This window comes from Rattus norvegicus, chromosome 7 (assembly GCF_036323735.1).
Source record: "Rattus norvegicus strain BN/NHsdMcwi chromosome 7, GRCr8, whole genome shotgun sequence".
Lineage (NCBI taxonomy): Eukaryota > Metazoa > Chordata > Mammalia > Rodentia > Muridae > Rattus > Rattus norvegicus.
The window spans coordinates 132,991,299-133,012,100 of record NC_086025.1 but is presented as its reverse complement, the minus strand read 5'-3'; the positions used below and the strand labels follow the sequence as shown (position 1 = coordinate 133,012,100).

The window sequence follows — 20,802 nt, the reverse complement described above, 5'->3', positions numbered from 1 at the left end:
GTAAATCCTTTCGGTCCCCGGCTCCGAAAAAAAGAAAAAAGAAAAAAGGAAAAAAAAAGGAAAAAAAAAAAAGTAAATCCTAAAGAAAAACTTGAAGTTTAACTAAAAATAAAAAAACCCCTGCTATCCACTTTATTTGGTTCATAAAAAGATACGGAAGAAGTCACTATGAAATAGGACAATAAAGCTGTTACACAGGAAGCAGAGATGGAGGAAGAAGGACAAGACCCCCAGGACATCTCTGACCTGTGGCCGACTCCATCAACAAGCAGACACGTTCGTGTATGTGTGCGCACGTGTATCAAAATTAGTCATGTTTTATCAAACACCTAAATATAAAGCTTTAAGTCAGTAGGAGAAAGGAAACAGAATCTCCATAGTCTCAGAGGGAATAGTATTTAAAACAAAAGACAAAGACCAAAGGTAGATGGATGACTACTAGCAAATGAAACTCATCTGGAATATGGAAACTCATACTATCATCTGCCCCATAGGAACTACAGATTTAAATGTGAAGTTCTTCTTCCAGTAGTACCTGTTACAGTTCTCTTAAGTGCCAGCTACTTGCATCCTGACTGTTTTACATACTCACCAGTCGTGCACAACTTGGCTGGTTACTGCCATTTTCTTCAGTAGGCAAAGTGGAGGAAAGAGCCTCAGGTGTCTCATTAGGTGGTCTTTCCAAAGCACCCAGTCTTGCCTTAAACTCACTATATATAACTCAAGCTACCTATATAACTAACCTGAAACGCCTGTTTCTCTCACTCAGCCTCCAGAACAACGGTGAGGTTACAAACAGGAGCTGTGACCCCTTGACTGCCTTTGCTCATAAGAACTAGTTTGTGTGTGTGCAGTGCTACACTGCAAGGATGCGCAGTGAGAGACAAGGAAGGAGGAGTCAGGAGATCACAGTGGTTATGAGGCTGCACCATCTGCTCAAATCTAAACCATGAATAACGATGGGAAGAAGTAGGAAGGCAAATTTCGTGAAATCTGACAACAAAGTAAATAAATGTAAGCACACGAAGTACTACTGATGCGATTCCTTCTCAAATGGACAACAACTGAGACAGGGATGAAAAATCAAAGTGGTCTTTATCACCACTAAAGAAGTATTCCTACTACACATTTTGAGATCCGAAATTATAGGCTGTGAATCACTTTTAAAACTTTGTTTCCGTGTAAAGAACTTCTGTATTCAAAATATTTTCATGTTCTGTGCATTAATTTTCTGAAGTAGGACAATCAGAAAATGCTTTAAAATTCCGACAGGTTTATAAGACACCTGCTCTTGTATCTTAACTCTTCTAAGAGAAACAGGACAATAACAAAAGCCCAACAACAATCACCCCCACCAGAAAGACTAGCATGCGTTTAAATGTTTCTTACCATGATTGGCTTGCCCTGAAACGTTTTAACTTCTTCTCGTAAGTATTTAAAAGCCTGTTAAACCAAAAATGACCTTTTATTAGCATCTCATTGAAGCTTCACTCTCCCAAGTGAGTCTGTCATTATCAGTTTCGAAACTAAACAAAAAGGTGTTGCCTGCTGTGTGGTGAGCTAAGCCAGCCTTGCACACAGCAAGGCAAAAACACCGGAACAAAAACCCTTGAGAAGTAAAATTACAGGTACACCTTGTAGTTGAAGCTGGTATGGATTACTGCAACAAAAAGCAGAACACAAGAGACCAGGGGAACAACAGCTTCCAAATCAGCTGGGAGCCGTGGCACACACTGACCAAAAATGTCGTGAACTTAAGGCTGGCCTAGCACCACCTGTAACCAGTATCAGGGTACACAGTGCTCTTTTCTTGCCTTGCACAGGCATGCACACAGACAAAACAGTCATCCATTAAGAAAAATAAAAGACATCATTGTGACAGCTCACACCTGCCGCCTCAGCAGGAGGTGAGAGAAGACTGTCATGTTTAATCCAGCCTAAGCTACCACAGCGAGTTCTAGATCAGCCTAAGCCTCAAAGTGAAAGACTGCCCCCGCCCCCCACCCCCCCAAAAAAGGCTTCTCCCTCGCCACCCGCCTACTATGTATCAAAACCACTTTAATTCCCAATCTTTACATTCATTTGAAAAGTCTGCATTAATTTTTTCCATTGGCAAGTAAACAATTTTATAGTTAAAACTGATAAAATTATATGCAGATGATAAAAAACAAAGTCAACTACCAATTAAGTGAAAGTATGGTTGAGGTCTTTACCAGTCTTAGTCACCATTTTCTCTTTTTTCTGACATGTTCTCACTCTGTATCCTATGCTGGCCTTATTTTTGGTTAGCCTGCCTCAGTGCTGAGTGCTTTAAGCAGAGGTATACACTATCATTACCATGTCAATGTTTTTTAGTTTTTGATATAGGATTTCATGTAACCCAGGATGGTCCCAATCTTGCCTATTTAGTAGCTAAGTTGGTCCTGAAACCCTGATCTTGCCTGTCTCTACCTCCCAAGTGCTGGAGTGACAGGAGGGAACCATCACATCTGACCTTTTCTTTATGGTCTGAACTTAGGGCCATATGTATTCTAGACATGAACTACACCACTGAGCTACACCCCTAGTCTATAAACATCTCCTTCAACAGCATAGACTACTTCCTTTTCCACTAAGATTTTATTAGGAGCAACTTCTTACCTGCTGTGCATCTGTGTCTGACTGGAAAGTGATATACCAGTTGCTGTTGTGTGCAAACTCACAGCTTATCACTTTGGGGCAGTTTTCATTTTTAAACAAAGCTTTCACTTCCTAAAAAGGAAAAAGTGTAGTCAACTCTTAAAATGAAACCATGTGCAGTTAAGGTTATGTGCGGTGCAAAATTTGCAGATTGTTTTATGAGCAACAAAAGAGAAGTGATTCAGCTTTAGAGGTAAGCAAACTCTCTTTACAAACTATGCCTCCAGTAGTTCTCCTCCACTGGGATGGAACTTTGTAACATTATAATCTTTACTAACATCGTATCATTCATGCATTCTTTCTTAATTTAGACATTTTGTGTACATGAGAACCAGACATGAACTCTGTACAAACATCCTTCCTATAACTATATAATTTAAAAAAACGACTACATCAAAACTGAGATGGGTTAAGGTAGTTTAACAGGTGAGAAGAACTTACACGTGGGGGGAGTGGTATTAAATATTTATCATTAGAGATTAGAAAGAGGGGCTGGGGATTTAGCTCAGTGGTAGAGCGCTTATCTAGGAAGCGCAAGGCCCTGGGTTCAGTACCCAGCTCCGAAAAAAAGAACAACAACAAAAAACAAAAAACAAAAAAAAAAAAAAAAGAAAGAAACATTTATTGGAATTTTCAGAGATCGGACTTAATTTTGTATTTGGATCAACCTTTGTGAAGTTCTATGCGTCTGCTCTCACACTGAGGGTGATCAGTTTTACTATTCACCACGTTTAGGGACACTCACAGGCAATTTACAGCTCAGCAGCTCAGCAGCACTTAAGAAATATAAGCTCTGGGGACTGGGGATTTAGCTCAGTGGTAGAGCGCTTACCTAGGAAGCGCAAGGCCCTGGGTTTGGTCCCCAGCTCCGAAAAAAAGAACCAAAAAAAAAAAAAAAAAAAAAAAAAAAGAAATATAAGCTCTAAACTCAGGAGACAATCTAGTCTGTCATTTAGTATTCTTTTTTTTTTTTTTTTTTTTTTTTGGTTCTTTTTTTCGGAGCTGGGGACCGAACCCAGGGCCTTGCGCTTCCTAGGTAAGCGCTCTACCACTGAGCTAAATCCCCAGCCCCTGTCATTTAGTATTCTAATCCACTTACCTTTGGGTAGGTTTTAACCAATCCTAAGACTCAGTTACTTTGTACAACAGATAATGAAGCTTTGGCTTTAAGTAATTGTAAAATAAGTGATTACTGGTAGAATTATTAAGTAAATGTGTATATGTATGTCTTTAAAAGGGTCTGTTTCTGTAGTATACTGTTTTACTCAAATATTATTTTATTCCTGAATCTGATCCATATTTGATCTTTATACTATAGCTTTGTTTTATATTTTGCTAACCAACTTTTATTCACGATTTTCTTTTTCATCCTTTGTTATTAGATAAATCCTGATGGATGTCAGGTCAATCCAATCCATTCTAAACTAGTATCACTGCACCTGTCTACTGCCCTCAAAGTCAGCAAGTCAGCAGCAATTGGCTTGCCTGCTTCCTCCAATTTCAACAGTCAAGGAACATTTGGCTTTAGCAGTCATCAATGCTTACCTCTACAGGTGTCGTCTCAGGAATTTCTCTGAGAATCACAATACAGCGCTTATGACTTGGTCTCACCTTTTCTCCCTTCTCATCAACTTGTACCATAGGGGAAGCTGAAATTTAAAAAGAATATGACCCACTTAAAAGTAAATGGTAATGATACTAAGGATGCCATTAAAAACTATTCAGGGGGGTTGGGGATTTGGCTCAGTGGTAGAGCGCTTGCCTAGCAACCGCAAGGCCCTGGGTTCGGTCCCCAGCTCCAAAAAAAAAAAAAAAAAAAAAAAAAAAAAAAAAAAAAAACTATTCAGTTCAGTTTCTAACGAAATAAAGTATTGAATGCTAAGGTAAAAATGCCAAAAATTACTGTCGGGTCAAAGAAGGAGGTTTAAACACAAAAGACCACTGAACGTTATTTGCTAAGTAAGTAAGTATCTCGAGCGCCTACACTGCGATTTACTACAAACCTCCTCCAGGAAAGAAGAGGCTTTCATCATTATGGCTCTGATGTCTGTTTCTTTAGTATTATGACCTTGATGTCTATTTCTTCTTTTCCTATTGATGAGCATAAAGCCCAGGATTCACCCCAACACATCTGCTCATACATACATACCTACAAAGGCCAAAAGATTCTTCTAGATGCTTTGCCAACTTTCTGTGTAACTAAGAGTTTGATTTTTAAGAAATGACATCCATACAAATGATTTAGAAATCTCATAAACGGCCAGGTGGTGGTGACATCACACGCCTTCAATTCCAGCCCCCTGGAGGCAGAGATAGGATGCTCTCTTCGAGTTCAATGACAGCCTTGCCTATAGAGTGAGTTCTAAGACAGCAGGACTACACAAATAAAGGATCTCAGAAATGGCTACAGCCACCTAGAAATAGAAGCCCTCAACTCCCTTATATAAAATTGATTATTGTATTTGTTATATTGAGCTTTGCATTGTGCACACATTTCATTATTAATATTCACTCATATATTAAGTGAAGACCTGAGAAGGCTTGGGATCTAATTCAATGATAGGGCACTTAATTAACATGCACAAGGTTTGGGGTTGGGGATTTAGCTCAGCGGTAGAGCGCTTGCCTAGGAAGCGCAAGGCCCTGGGTTCGGTCCCCAGCTCCAAAAAAAAGAAAAAAAAAAAAAAACAAAAAAAACACATGCACAAGGTTCTAGGTTCAACTTACAAAGACTTGCCTTTATTCAGTCAGGAAGTTAACCCATTCATAAGACAAGCTATTATGTGCCCCCACACTCAAGTGCACATGTGCCCACAAGCATGCATGTATAGTGCATGCAGGTTCCTCTACTAAGCCAGTTTACTGGCCTGATCAACTGGCTAGTTTTGTAACAAATTAATATGATTGGAATAAATAATTCTAATAGAATGGTGGATACAGAAAGCATACCAGCAAAAAATTCAGTTAATATTAAAATTAAAATATCTAATAATGTTTAAAGAAAATATGAATGTTCCACAGACACAAAAAAATGAGGATATAAAAAAAAAAAAAAAACCAAAAAACAAAACTCAACAAGAGTTTCTATCTTAAAAACAACGGGGGTGGGCGTGGGGGTGGGGATTTAGCTCAGTGGCAGAGTGCTTGCCTAGCAAGCCAAGGCCCTGGGTTCGGGCTGGAGAGTCAGCTCAGCTGTGAAGAAGTACTTGTTGCTCTTAGGAAAGATCCACGTTTGTGTTTACACCCACAGTGGTTCACGATGATTCATAACTCTAGTTCCAGTGGATCTGATGCCCTCTTCTGACCTCTTTGGACACCAGGCATGCATAGTGTACATATATACATGCAGGAAAAACATAGACAAAACATATTTAAGTTTTTTGAGATAGAGTGTCTTGATGCAGCTATCTTTAATTCTCCCTGTAGACCTGGGTGGCTCTGTGCTCAGAGACTCTCCTGTCTTTACACCCCGAGTGCTGGGATTAAAGGTGTGTGCCACCATGCCTGGCTTAAACTAAATTAGAAAAGAGGAAAAAAAGGTAAATAAGGTGGACAGCAATTGTGGAAAATAACCAAGACTGCCTTCTAGACTTTTAGCCATACCTATATCCCTACAGACACTTGTGCACACACAGACAACTACGGAACATGCTTTCACTAAGACAAAAATAAAACAAATAAAAAACAAAACAAAACCAAAAAGAAGTATGAATAAAAATTCTGAGACAACCAATTAATAAATTAATTCATGGGGGCTGGAGAGATGGCTCAGCGGTTAGGAGCACTGACTGCTCTCCCAGAGATCCTGAGTTCAATTCCCAGCAACCACGTGGTGGCTCACAACCATCTGTAATGGGATCTGATGCCCCCTTCTGCTGTGTCTGAAGACAGCAACAATGAACTCATATACATTAAATAAACAAATCTTTAAAAAAAAGAAAGAAAACCACAGCCAGCCATGGGGTTCATACTTTTAATCCCAGCACTAGGGAAGAAGAGGCAGGCAGCCTCTGAGTTCGAGGCCAGCCTGGTCTACAGATGATTTCTAAGATCGCAAAGGCTACATAGCAAGAAAACTCTTACAGGCCACAGTGATGTCATCTATGTAGCTCAGAAGTTTGGAGGCTGGGGGTGAAGGATACTGAATTTGAAGCTATCTTGAGCTTCACATAATGAGACTGGTGGAGGGAAAATGAAGAGAACAGTTGGTAGGGATGGAGGGAGGGACAAGTTCATTATCAAATTTAGGAAATATCTGTCTAACCATAAACCACAACTTATTAGCAGTTGTGAAGTCAGGATAAAACAAATGAGGCCATTCTTACATAACGAAAGTTAATTGTTAACACTTGCTATGTGAACAAGAATAAGAAACTACAGAATGAACATAGTAGCTGCTATTCAAATATAATACTAACACATAGACTAAAGGCCACTTAAAACAATTCACTGTATGATCAGAAATATACTTGGCTTTTATAATTAAAAAAAGCTAAAATGCATTTACATACATCTCAATACTTCAAGAATTAAGTCTGGATCAGTAGTCAATTTTTTTATTTCTTCCATGTTGGCAACTGTCCATATTGGGATGAACTGATCACTATCCATTTGAGATATCAAGTACAGGTCCTTTGATAAGTTTTCTCTGAAAGAAACAGAACCAATTATAATACATAATTCTAAAACGTGCCTAAAGCAAAAAATGTACCATATTCACATTTAACATACTGATGTTTAGGGAAATTACAATAGTAGAAACACTGAGATGAATTAAGAATATATATATATATATATATATATATATATATATATATATATAAAATAGATTCTTCTTTCTTACATTGTTTTAATTTTTTACTAATAGCAATTATCACCTAAATATACACTCTCTGTATGTTTACTGCGTTTAATCTTTTGTGTCTTCCAGGTAGAGTGTGGGTTTCATGAAAGAACCTCATGGATTAATAATACTTTAAAGGCCTTCTGGGGAGCTGCAGACATGTCCCAGGGCTTAAGAAGTTTCATTTTCCAGAAAACTCAGGTTTGATTCTCGGCACTCATGTGACAGCTTAGGCTACCTGTTAATTTAAGTTCCAGGGGATCTGACAGTTTCTCCTGGCTTCTGCAGGCAATACATGTATGTGCTGTGTACACATACGCAAGCAAAACACCCATACAAATTAAAAAATCTTTGTCATGGGCAAACAGTAGGCTCAAAGAACTTTAAAGACTCCACTTAAGATAGTTATTACTCTATTTAGTTTATAAAACTAAAAGGTGGAAAAGTTACTTGTAGGGGGAAGGGTAAAAAGATTGTTCTTTCATCATAAAAGGACAATTAACATCAGTGTAATAAATATTACTTAATAACTTGAATATCAGACATCTACAAACAATTGAACAATTAAAAAGCTGTAACCTTACAGCATCCCTATTCTTATCAACCAGTATCAAAGTGCTTTAGATGGTAATTGTCAAAAGTAAATGAAACTGATGGTACACCCAAGACTTCTACTCACAAGTAGAACCTGGTGTATATATTGGTAATGCTATTTGGTATTTGCCAAACCGGCTGAAGTGCATGCATCACAGATGTAAGGATGATATGGTAGGCCATGAACAAGCACTCTTACTGCAGAAACTAAAAGCTATATAAACTTCAAACATTGTGTTTCTGCAGATATGAGAGAGAGAGAGACAGAGAGACACAGAGAGAGAACGCGCCACTTGTGTTAGGAATATTCCCCCCACCCCCTTTTTTAAATGATTTATTTGTGTTATGTGAGTGCACTATAGCTGCACACCAGAAGATGCACCAGAAGAGAGAGCCAAATCCCATCATAGAAGGTTGTGAGCCACCATGTGATTGCTGGGAAAAGAACTCAGGAGCTCTGGAAGAGCAGACAGTGCTCTTAACCACTTGGCCATCTCTCCAGCCCAGGAATATTTTTCCTTATAGAATGTATCTGTGTATTGTGGTTAAGAGTAACTTTCCTGAACAACCAGTAAGGGGAAACCAGAGAAACAGATCTGAGTAGCTGTGTGTAGATATGTGGTGTTGTTAATATTAGGTAAAGGACTGGCACTATCAATTAAAAACCACAGCTATCTCTAATGCACAGTAGATTTTTTTTTTTCTTCAGTGTTTCCTAGGATTTTAAGGAAACAGATGTGGGACTATGAGTCCGGGTGAAAAGAAAGTACAGCAAGCACAATAAAGCAATTACCCAGGCATGGAATCACCCTTGCAATCCCAGCCACAGAGAGGCTCAATCAGGAGAATTACAAATTTAAGGCCAGTCAATATAGTTGATTGAGGTCAACCTTAAAAAGCAGTAATGGCCAGAGTGCAGGGTAGAAAGACTCACTTTCCCTTAGGGGTGGCCACTAGGAGTTTGACCACGCTTCAGTGAGTATACAGACAACACACAATGGACTTTTCTTTGGAGAGGGTGGTAGACAAGGAAAGATTGGAAAGTGAACACAGCTGGGGTACATGTGAGATTCCCAATTAATCAGTAATAAATCCCTTATCTTATCATTATCCAATGCATCTCTTGAACCCACTTTCAAAGAGACAGCCCATATTCACAAATTAAAAAAGAAAATCACTTTAATAGTTAAAAAAATAAAAAAGCAGCAGCAAGAAATGAGTAGAGGCCTATAGAGATGGCCCAGGGTTGAGTACTGGCTGCTCTTGTAGAGCTCACGTTCAGTTCCCAGCATCCACATTGGCAGGGCACAAATGTCTTTAACTCTTTTAAGAGGTCAGGTGCCTTCTTCTGGCCTCTGTGGGCACTGCACATAAGTAATGCCATATACACACGCACAAACAGTCACATACATAAAATTAAAAACAGAAAAATGAAGAAACTGGTAAGAGGATCAAGGACTAAATACAGTATCATACATTTTTAATAATCATAGTACACGGGAGGCAAAGGCATGTGGATCTCTATAAATTTAAGGCCAGCCTGGGTTAAATAGTGAGTCCCAGGCCACAGACAGATACACCCAGGGAAACCATGCTTAAAATTCAGAATGGAGGAGAAATGCTGTGAGGCAGGAGACATAATGACATGCAAGACAACAGAAGCAGTTCCATAAATGATAAGTATGTAAGAACCTTAATTACTAAAATATGCTATGGAAAAATGAATTATTCACAGTAATTTCAGGATTAGGAATTCAGAAGAAGGGCTGGTGAGAATTCAAGAACAGGCAAGGCTCACAGTGAATTCTAGGTCAGCCTTGGCTACAAAGCAAGCCATTATCATTAAAAGAAAATAAACAAAATAAATAGATTAAAGTCTAATTACTTCAGCTACTTGTGACTATGCATGCTTATAATTCCACAGTTCCTGGAATGGCTGAGAAAGGAGAATCACAAATTTGAGGGCGGCTTGGGTTGCAGAAGGAGCCTATCTCAAACAAAAAATATAAAAAAAGAAGTGTGTTTTCTTGAGGTAAAATGTTTACTACTGGCTGTGGATAACTTGGTGGAATTAGTGCACTCATGAGGCCCAGGGCTTAATTTTCAGCACCACAGAAGAAAAAAAAAAAAAAAAGTCAATGGGGGTAGGGGTGGGAGGGATTAGAAAACAACAAAATAGCCAGACCTAAGGATTACAGCTCAGTGATGCACTTGATTTTCTATAGCATGGGAGAGGCTCCAGTCAAAGACCCAGGGGTGGGGGGTGAGGTGACCCAGAATTTGCCTGGTGTGGTAGTGCATGTTTTTACTCCCAGCACCAAGGAGGCAAAAGCAGGAAGATCTCAATGTGGTCCAAGAAATTAAAGCTTCAAAGTGAGACTGTGTCTCACAGAACCAGAAAAACTAAAACCAAACCAAACCACGCCCACCCCCCACACTCGGAACCTGTGCTCCGGCATGGAAGAAGCTGGACAGTGGCTCACCAAAGACAGGGAAATGGGGAGACAGCACGTATCTATGGATGTACCAATTTTCAACTTTATAAATAGCCTTTGTTTTGTCTGTTTGAGACAGGGTCTCCCTGTGTAGCCCTGGCTGTCCTACAACTCACTATGCAGACAAGGCTGGCCTCCAACTCACTCACCAGCCCCTGCTTCCCCAGTGCTGGGATTATTCATGGTGTGTCACAATGTACTGAAATCCTATGATGTCTAAGCACCAATAAATATTTCTATATAATCTTCACCTATAAAACCATTTGCCTGCAAACTTTATATTTAAGAGAAATCAATGTTAATATTGATTATCAGTCTGTCTTTTTATGGTCTTGCTAAAATCACTCTGTTCAAAAGTTACAAAAGCCAACTCATAAAAACAAATTGAGACGTTTTCCATTCCTTTTTTTTTTTTTTTGTTCTTTTTTTCGGAGCTGGGGACCGAACCCAGGGCCTTGCGCTTCCTAGGCAAGCGCTCTACCACTGAGCTAAATCCCCAGCCCCACGTTTTCCATCCCTTATTCCACCAGTTTTTAAAAATTATTTTCCCTTAATGCTTTTGGAAAACTGAGTCTAAATATGATCCTAGGAAAGGTATGCAATAGAGATGTCACTAACTGCTGCAAAGAGATACAAATCCAAACCCAGGCTAGTTAAGAAATATACTTAAGAAAGATAACAAAATCTACAACAGAAGGAAACGACAGTCTCCTATTCCACAGGCATTTCTTTTTTTTTTTGAAAGTCAATATATTTTTTTTTTTATTAACTTGAGTATTTCTTATATACATTTCGAGTGTTATTCCCTTTCCCGGTTTCCGGGCAAACATCCCCCTCCCCCCTCCACAGGCATTTCTTATCTACTAATCAAAACCACAAAAAGGAGGGTATCAATTAAAAGGGTTCTGTACCGTGAGAAACAGAATTCCAATTGTTTTTTCAGACATTCTTTTAAATCTTCTGTAGAAATTGTTGAACTGCTTTCTCCTGATGGCAGAAAACAAAAGGGACAAAGGTGCTGAAACATATTATTATACACATTAAATTAAAATGTAACGCAAAACTATTTTTAAACTAAGTCTCATTTCTTCCAACTTACACTTTTTTGGGCAGTATTTTATATTGACTCAAGAATTATCTTAATGAGCTAGGACCAGAGCATGAACCCAACTCAAATTCCCAAAATGCACATAAAAAAGCCAGACACGGCCACCATTGTGCACACTTGCAATCCCAGAATAGAGAGGTGAAAACAGGAGGATCCCCGGAGCTTACCAGCTGGTGTAACCAGTGAGTCTTAAGCAAGTGATAGACTGTCTCAAAAACCAAGATGAAGACCAAGTGATCAATTGATCTCTCTCTCTCTCTCTCTCTCTCTCTCTCTCTCTCTCTCTCTCACACACACACACACACACACACACACACCATTTCAAAAGAAATAATAAAGGATCATTATCAATAAAAGCACTTGGCTACTAGGATGTTAAACACTGCCCTAATCTCTTTGTAAAAATGTGAAAACCAGAATCAGGCAGGCAACTAGCACACACACTCCTTTAATCCCAGGCAGACAGATCTCTGAATTTGAGTCCAGCCTGGTCCATAGAGTGAGGAGATCCTGGACAGCCAGGGCTACACAGGGAAACCCTGTCTCTAAAATGATATCAAACAAAATACCATCTAATTCTTCCATGAGAATCCAAAACAAAAAAACCCATGAAACCCCAAACGCAACGTGATCTAAATTTGAAGATAAAAACTAAAGTGGGATATAAATTTATGTTCTTTTACAAGCAATATATCCAGTATGAGTCATGTTCTTTAAATTCTCTTCTCATACCATTTTTCTTGATTTTTTTTCTTTTCTGGTTTTGTTTTGGTTTTTTGAGAGCATCTTATGTAGTCTAGAGCAACCTGGAACTCACTATGTGGGCAAGCATGACCTTGAACTCCTGACTTCTGTCTCTACCTCCAAGAGCTGAGATTAACTATGTAACTCAAGCTGGCCTTGAACATAGAACATAAGCTTTTTTTTTTTTAAAGGAGCACAGAAAACAACTTTATTAGAATCTCATACAAATATTAAAGACTAAAAGCTTATGTCTTCTTATAGTGTGTGCATGTATGTACCATACATGCATACACATGAACTTTCTATGTGCATGCATGCCCAGAGGCCAGAAGTCGATGCTCGGTGGCATCAATCATTCTCCACCTTAGTCTGGCAGAGCCTTGACTCCATTTTTCCATTAGTTCAAAGGATCTGCCTGTCTCTGCTAACCAATACCAGGGCTGCAGACTCAAACCTACACTATGTGGAGCTTATTTGTGGGTGCTGGCACTCAGGACACAGGATGCACTTCACTCACTGAGCAACTCGAAGCCCTGACATTTTCTCGTCTTAAAATGACTAGTAGTAGGGCTGGAGACATGGCTCAGATGTTAAAAGCACTGACTGCATTCAAAGGGCCGGAGTTCAATTCCTAGCACCTATATGGTGGCTCAAACTATCTATAATGAGATCTGGTAATCTCTTCTGGTGTACAGACATAAATGCAGGCAGAACACTGTACACATAATAAAAATAAATCTTTTTAAAAAATGACTAATAGTTGTACTTAAAGATACAAACAAGATGTATGAAGCTGGATAAGCTGTCTATAATTTTATTAGAAAAATTGCTACTACTCAAGAATTAGTGATAAAATAATAGTGCTTTCCATTCTATATATATGTGATCTCTAAATTTTTTTATATAATTATTTTATGTGTATGAATGTTCTGTCCACATGTATCCCTTTACACCAATGTGCCTGATGCCACTGGAGGTCAAACAGGGCATCAGATCCCCCTAGATTTGGAGTTGGATAATTGTGAGCAGCCATGTGGGTGCTAGGAGTCAAATCCAAGTCCTCTGGAAGAGTGCTATTAATCAACCAGCCATCTCTCTCTAGTCCTTGTGGTCTTGTTTTTAAAAAGCTATTACCAGCTGGAGTGGTAACTTGGTAGTTAGGAATGTGAAGTACTATTGTGAAGATCCAATTTGATTCCCAGCACCTAAGTTGGGCACGCAACAACCAGGAGTAACTTGGGCTCCAGGGAGAAGCAACCCTATGGCCTCCACAGGCACACAAAACTACAAGAAACACATACATATACACATTATTAAGGAAAAAGTGTATTATTGTGTATGTGTGGAGAGTATGTATAGGTGTGCGTATCAGAGACAACTCTGTAGGGTTAGTTCTTTTCTCTATCTGAACCTGGGCTCTGGGAACTGAACTTAGGCTGCTACACTTGCACAGTGGCAAACTACAATTAACTCCTGAACCTTTTTGCCTGTATACGCAATCTTCTATATAGAACTCTCCTATCCAAATGCTAACTAAATGAACAGTCACTTTTCTCACCTGCAGTGAGATGCTGGATTAGAAGTGAAGGCTACCCCTGCCCATTAGAAAAAGCACACACACCCACACACACGTTGTTTTATTTTCCATGACATGGTTTCTCTGTGTAGCCCTGGCTTTCTTCAAACTCAAAGATCTGCTTGGGATTAAAAACAGACATCAACTACCACAGCCCAGTTAGTTTAGTTTTTTTTTTTTTAAATAAATCTCTTGAAATAAAACATTTACATTAAAATAAATTTCATGTTGACAAAACTGGTAGAAAACCTGGCTAAACTCGTAATAATAATCTTAACTAATCAACTGAGAAACCTAGAACCTTTGAAATATGGATCTCTTAAGTATTTTCTCCTGATAATTTCACACTTTTCTTTAACAGGACTTTACAAAGATTCTTTCTCAATTATAAATTTTATGTCTGAGTACTAGCCAACAATATTTTTAATAAGCACCTAACAGTTATTTGACATAAGTTTCTTTTCAAAAAAGAAAGCAAACTGACTATGTTTACCAAATTGATGGAGAGCTAAAGATTCTCGCTTTAGTAATAATAGAACAAAGGTTACCAGAAACATCGTATAGTTGGTAACTCAGGTCTTCAGGTCCTAAGATCATTCCATCAGCTGATTCTTCAATGTCTGCGGTATTTCTTGTGGGTTCACAAGATGGAGAATACATCACTTCATATTCCTTACACATTTCCTCTGAAAGTTCTGTATTGCCTGTTTCAAGAAAGGGCATTGAATGTAAACAGGAAGTAACTCCCGAGTTTTGACTTCTAAAAAAGATTTCAAAGAACCGTACCAGTTGAGGAAATGTCCAATGCCTTAAGAGTTACTTCTGAAGGGAGACAGCATTTTGACCACTGTGGATAAGCTAACACTCTATGCATCCAAATGTTTGCATAATTCCTTTGCTTACTTTTCTAAAAGCATTATACACTGCTTGCTATCGGTTGTTTTTATTACCTCTACTCTGTAGATAAAGGAAATTCACTCAATAAGGTTAATTGCGAAGGCCAGTGAGCTAATTACAGACCCCCAACTAATCCTGTAAGAAGTATAAATGATAGACTCCAAATGGGCTAGAGGCTGACCCAGAAACACACAGAATACTTGAAACTACTGACTACTCATGTAAGGCATAAAAAAAGAATCGTATACAAATAAATGTAAGCTAAACATTCATAAATACATTTCATTAAATTTTTATTTAGATCTGAAAAGCCCTCCCAAGTGTTCAAGATAGAAGCGTGGCTGTGAGTGCAGCCAAGCTACAAGTGAAGTTCTGGATATACATCACGAGTACAATTTTGACTAACTCCACACACATGTCAACCTGCTGAAGAGCTCACAATCCTATAACTTTTACAAGTGCATAACACAGGCTATTTAGAACCTAGTTGAAGGGAGGAGCTCTGTGGTGGCAGGTCTCTGAGCTCTTTTCTCCCAGGTTCTAGGATTCCTAGCTCCATGACACGAGCAACTCTGTTCCCTCAGGAGACTCCCAGTCATATCCTGTCTCCCCAAAAGGCCCAAAGTAATGGGACTCAGTTACTATGAACCAAAACCTCAAGTGAATCTTTCTTCCTTAGTTAACTAACTTTTCTTTTCTTACATATTTTGTTCAGCACAAATGTTAACCAACACATCAAATAACCAAAAGCTATCTCAAAGTTGTTTGAGTTGATCTGACCATATATTTAAAAACAAAATGCAATCTTTCCAATAAGTAGTTAAGGCTTACCCTCGGGGTGAGATCCAGATGTGGCTGCAGTTTCATGCCAAGATGTTTCAGTTACAGGAGTGCCATCTGGATTTCCAGAAGGAATTTCTTGCCATACTTTGGCATTAGGATTTAAACCAGTGCCTTTAGATGTCACCTGCTAAACAATCAAAAAATCTGTGTAAATGTAGATCAAGGGATTTTTTTCTATTATTTTAATTTGAAAGAGACAAAACAGACAAATGAATAGATGAGTAGTACATAAATATTAGAGCATAATTAGATACATAAGTATGTCTCCCCCTATATAGCCCAAGCTGGTTTGCAGTTCCAGCTATCAGGCCATCTACTTCCTAGGCATCAGGAGTGCAAGTGTGCGCCTCCACACCCAACCAGATGCTCGTTCCTCACCCACTTGAAAATACAAATCTTCAAAAAGTAATTGACCTGAAACAGGTATTTCAGACTTCCATATGAAATATGGCTACCAATGTAATAAAAAAAAAATGCACCTCTACAAAACACATTTCTTGTAGAGATAGGGTCTCACTATGTTGCCCATGCTGGCTCAGAACTAATAGATCTGCCTGCCTCTACCTCCTGAGTCTTGGATTAAAGGTGTAGACTAACGTGCCCAGCCCTTCTTAAAACACCGCCCTGGCAAGTGGAAGCAGATGCCATAACCCCACACTTCGTAGGCAGAGCTGGGCCAGAAGTTCAAAGCTGGTACCAAGTGCATAACGAGCTTGACGTTAGGCTGGGTTACTGAACCTTATCTCCAAATAAAAACAAAAAGGGCTGGAGAGATGGCTCAGCGGTTAAGAGCACCCGACTGCTCTTCCAGAGGTCTTGAGTTCAATTCCCAGCAACCACATGGTGGCTCACAATCATCTGTAATGAGATCTGATGCCCTCTTCTGGTGTATCTGAAGACAGCTACAGTGTACTTATATATAATAAATGAATAAATAAAAAAAAATAAATAAAAACCAAAAATTAAAAATAAAGAAAACAATATTTCACCTCAACCTACTTGAAAATGTCATAAAAATTTTAAACTTATCCATATGTCTAAAATATATCAAAAAGCCGTGTTTTTGGTTATAGATGTTTTCAGAATATATTTTTATTAATAACTAGTGACAGATTTCTAAGTCTGAATGAATCAATGAATGGGAAGTCTATCTTAAATCAAAAACTGTTTTGCTTGGTGGTATTATTATTATTATTTATTTATTTATGTGAGGCTGTATGAGTTTGTGTACAGCACATTTGTGTGGGTATGAAGGTGGAGGGAGGCCAGAGGACATTAGAGTTCCTGGATGTGGACCCAGCAGAGGTTATGAGCTGCTCAGAACAAAACCTAACTCCTTTCCAGCCCCCTTCTAATTTTAAAGTGATTATTTATTTACAGTGTGTGTATGCACAGATATCAGAGGTTATTCAAGAGTTGGTTCTTTTTCAACCATGTGAGCATCCTTGGGATAAAACTCAGGCAGTCAGGCTTAGTGGCAAATGCTTTTAAAGGCATGCACCACCACAACTGCCTGACATCATATATATTTCTTTAAAAAAAAAAAAGTTATGAGGGGCAGGAAAGCTGGGTTGTGAGGTAAATCATTAGCCATGCCCAACAGCTTGAGTTTGATCCCTGGAACCTGCATAAAAGCAGAGAGGCCTGGTGATGGTGGCCCATGTTTAGTCTCAGTACTTGGGAGGCAAAAGCAGATGGATCTCTGAATTTGAGGCCTACTGAGTTTGGTTTACAGAGTGAGTTCCAGGACAGCCAGGACTACACAAAGAAACCCTGTCTTAACAAAACAAAACCAAGTAGAAAGAGAGAAATGACACCAAGTTGCCCTTTGACCTCCACATATGCACACACAAATACTGCCCTCATACTATACACTGAGTTTAATATTAAGTCTGGAGGAAAGATGGACCAGATTTCCATGTCCCACATCTAAGTTAATTCATATTTTAAGAGCAAGTTCTTAAGTACTCACCACCACTCTGCTATTAGTTACTTAATTAGTGACTGTGCACTTAGTAACAGAATACTTTTAGATAGCAGAACTATGGCAAATTTATGATAGTCTAGATCCCCTGTTTGTAAATAACACTCAATTTGACACTAAAATTTTGCTGGTGTTATCAATGCTGCACTAGGGCTGAGAACACATGCTAAGGAACCCTAATTACATTCCCAAGCAAGCATTTACCATGAGCTATGCATTGGTTTGTTGATTTCTTACCACAGTAAGATAAGGTTTTACTGTGTAGCCCACACTGTCCTCAAACTGTATTACCACACTACACTTTTCTTCCTCCTGTGCCACACTGCTGCTTTCTTCCACACTTCTCATATAGCCAGGCTCTGAACTGATCCGGTCTCTGCCTCTCAAGTGTACGGCCACAGTTGTTTAAGTGGAGCTAAGCTTCCTGAGTGCCAGGCAAATAGTCCACTAACTGAGCTACATCCCAGCCCTTGAAGCATTCAAAGAAAACTCTGTTTTTACATACTTAACCGCTGTTCCCCTTTCAATTCTATCCTCACCCCTGAAGACAGTAGACAATAAGAACAGTCATTTCGATGTAGCTTAATAACTATTTAAACATGAAATGACTGATTCTCTAGAATCACATCTGAATTCAAAACTCACACTTGAATCTAGGATCATGAATAATCACGTGAAATTTTCTTAACTGAGCGTGGATTACAAATTGAAGAACTGTACCTTATTATTTTTAAGATTTTATAGACAGGGTCTCACTATGTAGCCTTCTCTGTAGCCTTGGCTGGCCTGGCATTCACTGTGTAGACCAAGCCAGGTTTACAATTCAGAGATCTACCTGCTTCTGCCTCCTGAGTGCTAGGATTAAAGGTATACACTACTGCCCCCCAGCAGGATTGAGTTTTTAAAAACTGGGCATGGAGGTTTACCTGTAATACCAGCATTAGGAAAATGGAAGCAGGAGAACCAAAGAAGCACAAGAAAAGCTTTGCCTATCGAGCAATTTTGAGGTCATCTTGAGCTAAATGAGACGTCTCTAAACAAATAAACAAACAAGAAAACAGAGTCAAGTATGGTACAAGCCTTTAATTTCAGTGCTTAGGAGGGGCAAATTTCTCTGAGTTCCAAGAGAACTGTCTCAAGTAAACAGATAATTAACACTTGAAAAGTATTTAACAGTATGAATATCCCATATCATTTTTTATAAAATATATTAGATTCAAAGTATTTATTAGCCTGGTATTGTGGTACATGCCTTTAATCCCAGTACTTGGAAAGCAAAAGCAGATTGAGCTCTGTAAGCTGAGGTGAGTCTGGTCCATAGACAGGGAATTCTATGCTAGCCAGGGCTGCTCAAACGAGTTTATTTATTGTTATGTATGTTTATATGTGAATGTGTGCTCCATGGTGTGCATGTTGAAGTCATCTGCTGGTATTAAAGGTCTGTGTATAGGTATGTGTCACAGTGCATGTGCATGAGTGTAGGTGCTGTCACAGTCTAGAAGAGGATATTAGATCACCTGGAGCTGGAGTATGGGCAGTTGTGAGCCGCCAGATGTGGATGAGGAGAAGCAAACTCAGGTCATCTGTAATAGTATGCATTCATAACTTCTGAGCCATCTTTCTAGCTCTGATATTTTTATTTTTTGTATTTATTCACTTAGCTCCAGTATTTTAAGATATGATTTCACTGGATTGTCTGGAACCTCCTGCCTAGGCCTCCCAAGTGGACTCAGCAGTTTTTGCCCACATGACAACAGTCAGTGCAGTACATTCCCATCTCACACAATTCTCTACGGAACTGGCAATGTTTGTCAAAAGCCCTACATGATGTATATATACTTTGGTCCACAAATTGTACTTCTTTGATTTACTAAAACAAACAAAAGAACAGGTATTGAAAAGCATGTGAGCGGGCTGGAGAGATGGCTCAGTGGTTAAGAGCACCGACTGCTCTTCCAGAGGTCCTGAGTTCAAATCCCAGCAACCACATGGTGGCTCACAACCATCTGTAATGGGATCCGATGCCCTCTTCTGGTGTGTCTGAAGACAGCTACAGTGCACGCATATACTAAATAAATAAATCTTAAAAAAAAAAAAAAAAGAAAAGCATGTGAGCAAAAGAATGCTCACTCATGTTCACTTTATAACAGGAAAAGTCTGAAACATTTAACTATAGTTATTTATACCATAACTTTAGTTCATATATATTAGAATCTCTCAGAGCCTTAAAACCAGAGGTATGACTGTGAATACATTCTGTGAATAGAATCAATGTCGGTTTGTTGTTTACCCTACACTGTTTATGTAAGTTGCCTGTCCCAGATGAAACCATGCATGAAGCATACAAGACCATCTGTAAATTCACAAATGGGAGAAAATATTGATATAGAAAAACGGTCACAAAAACCTTTGTATAAAAATGAAAGTGACGGGGTTGGGGATTTAGCTCAGTGGTAGAGCGCTTGCCTAGCAAACGCAAGGCCCTGGGTTCGGTCCCCAGCTCCGAAAAAAAGAAAAAAGAAAGTGACATTCTTTTTATAGAAATCATTCAATTGCATGAGAATAATGCACATGTCCAAGAAAGACTGCAGAGAACAAAACAAACAAATGGTATTAGGCAATAGCACCTTTTATCTCAATTTTGTGCCTTTCTATATTTCCCCATATTTAATGCTACTATTATGCTCTTTTGAAGTTTATAAAGGAAAACTGCACTTTATGGTATTTAATGTGATGTTTTAAAATATATAAAGAATGGGGAAAAAGGAACTTACACACTCATGTATTAACCCATCTTTTTAAGGCATGGCAAAATTACTTTTCAACCCCCTCCCCCTGCTCCAAAATGTATACTGAAAGCTAGGTGTAGTGGTGTAAAGCTATAATGTTGGCTAGCACTTGAAAGGTGGGGGAGGAAGGTTAACAGTTATAGGCCAGCCTTCATTATACAGTAAGTTCCAGGTCAGCCTGGGTTACAGGAAACCCTGTCTCAAAAAACAAACAAACAAACAAACAAACAAACAAAAACCCGTGTAATAA

General features: G+C 38.8%; 1 protein-coding gene across 8 annotated transcripts in view; it reads right to left on the bottom strand.

Moving 5' to 3' along the window:
- Nucleotides 1-20,802, bottom strand: part of Larp4 (La ribonucleoprotein 4) — a 48,239-nt gene that overhangs the window by 19,414 nt on the left and 8,023 nt on the right. For 2 of the 8 annotated variants that reach the window (XM_039080368.2, XM_039080369.2), the window contains exons 2-9: nt 18,690-18,796; nt 15,768-15,906; nt 14,588-14,743; nt 11,523-11,598; nt 7,191-7,327; nt 4,225-4,328; nt 2,641-2,751; nt 1,390-1,443 (exon numbers count right to left, since the gene is read on the bottom strand). In XM_039080368.2, the coding sequence (XP_038936296.1) occupies nt 1,390-1,443; nt 2,641-2,751; nt 4,225-4,328; nt 7,191-7,327; nt 11,523-11,598; nt 14,588-14,743; nt 15,768-15,906; nt 18,690-18,704 (792 nt within the window). In that variant the 5' untranslated portion in view covers nt 18,705-18,796. The remainder of the gene's footprint in view (nt 1-1,389; nt 1,444-2,640; nt 2,752-4,224; nt 4,329-7,190; nt 7,328-11,522; nt 11,599-14,587; nt 14,744-15,767; nt 15,907-18,689; nt 18,797-20,802) is intronic. The other 6 variants (XM_039080371.2, XM_039080372.2, XM_039080366.2 and 3 more) reach the window with 3 other exon arrangements.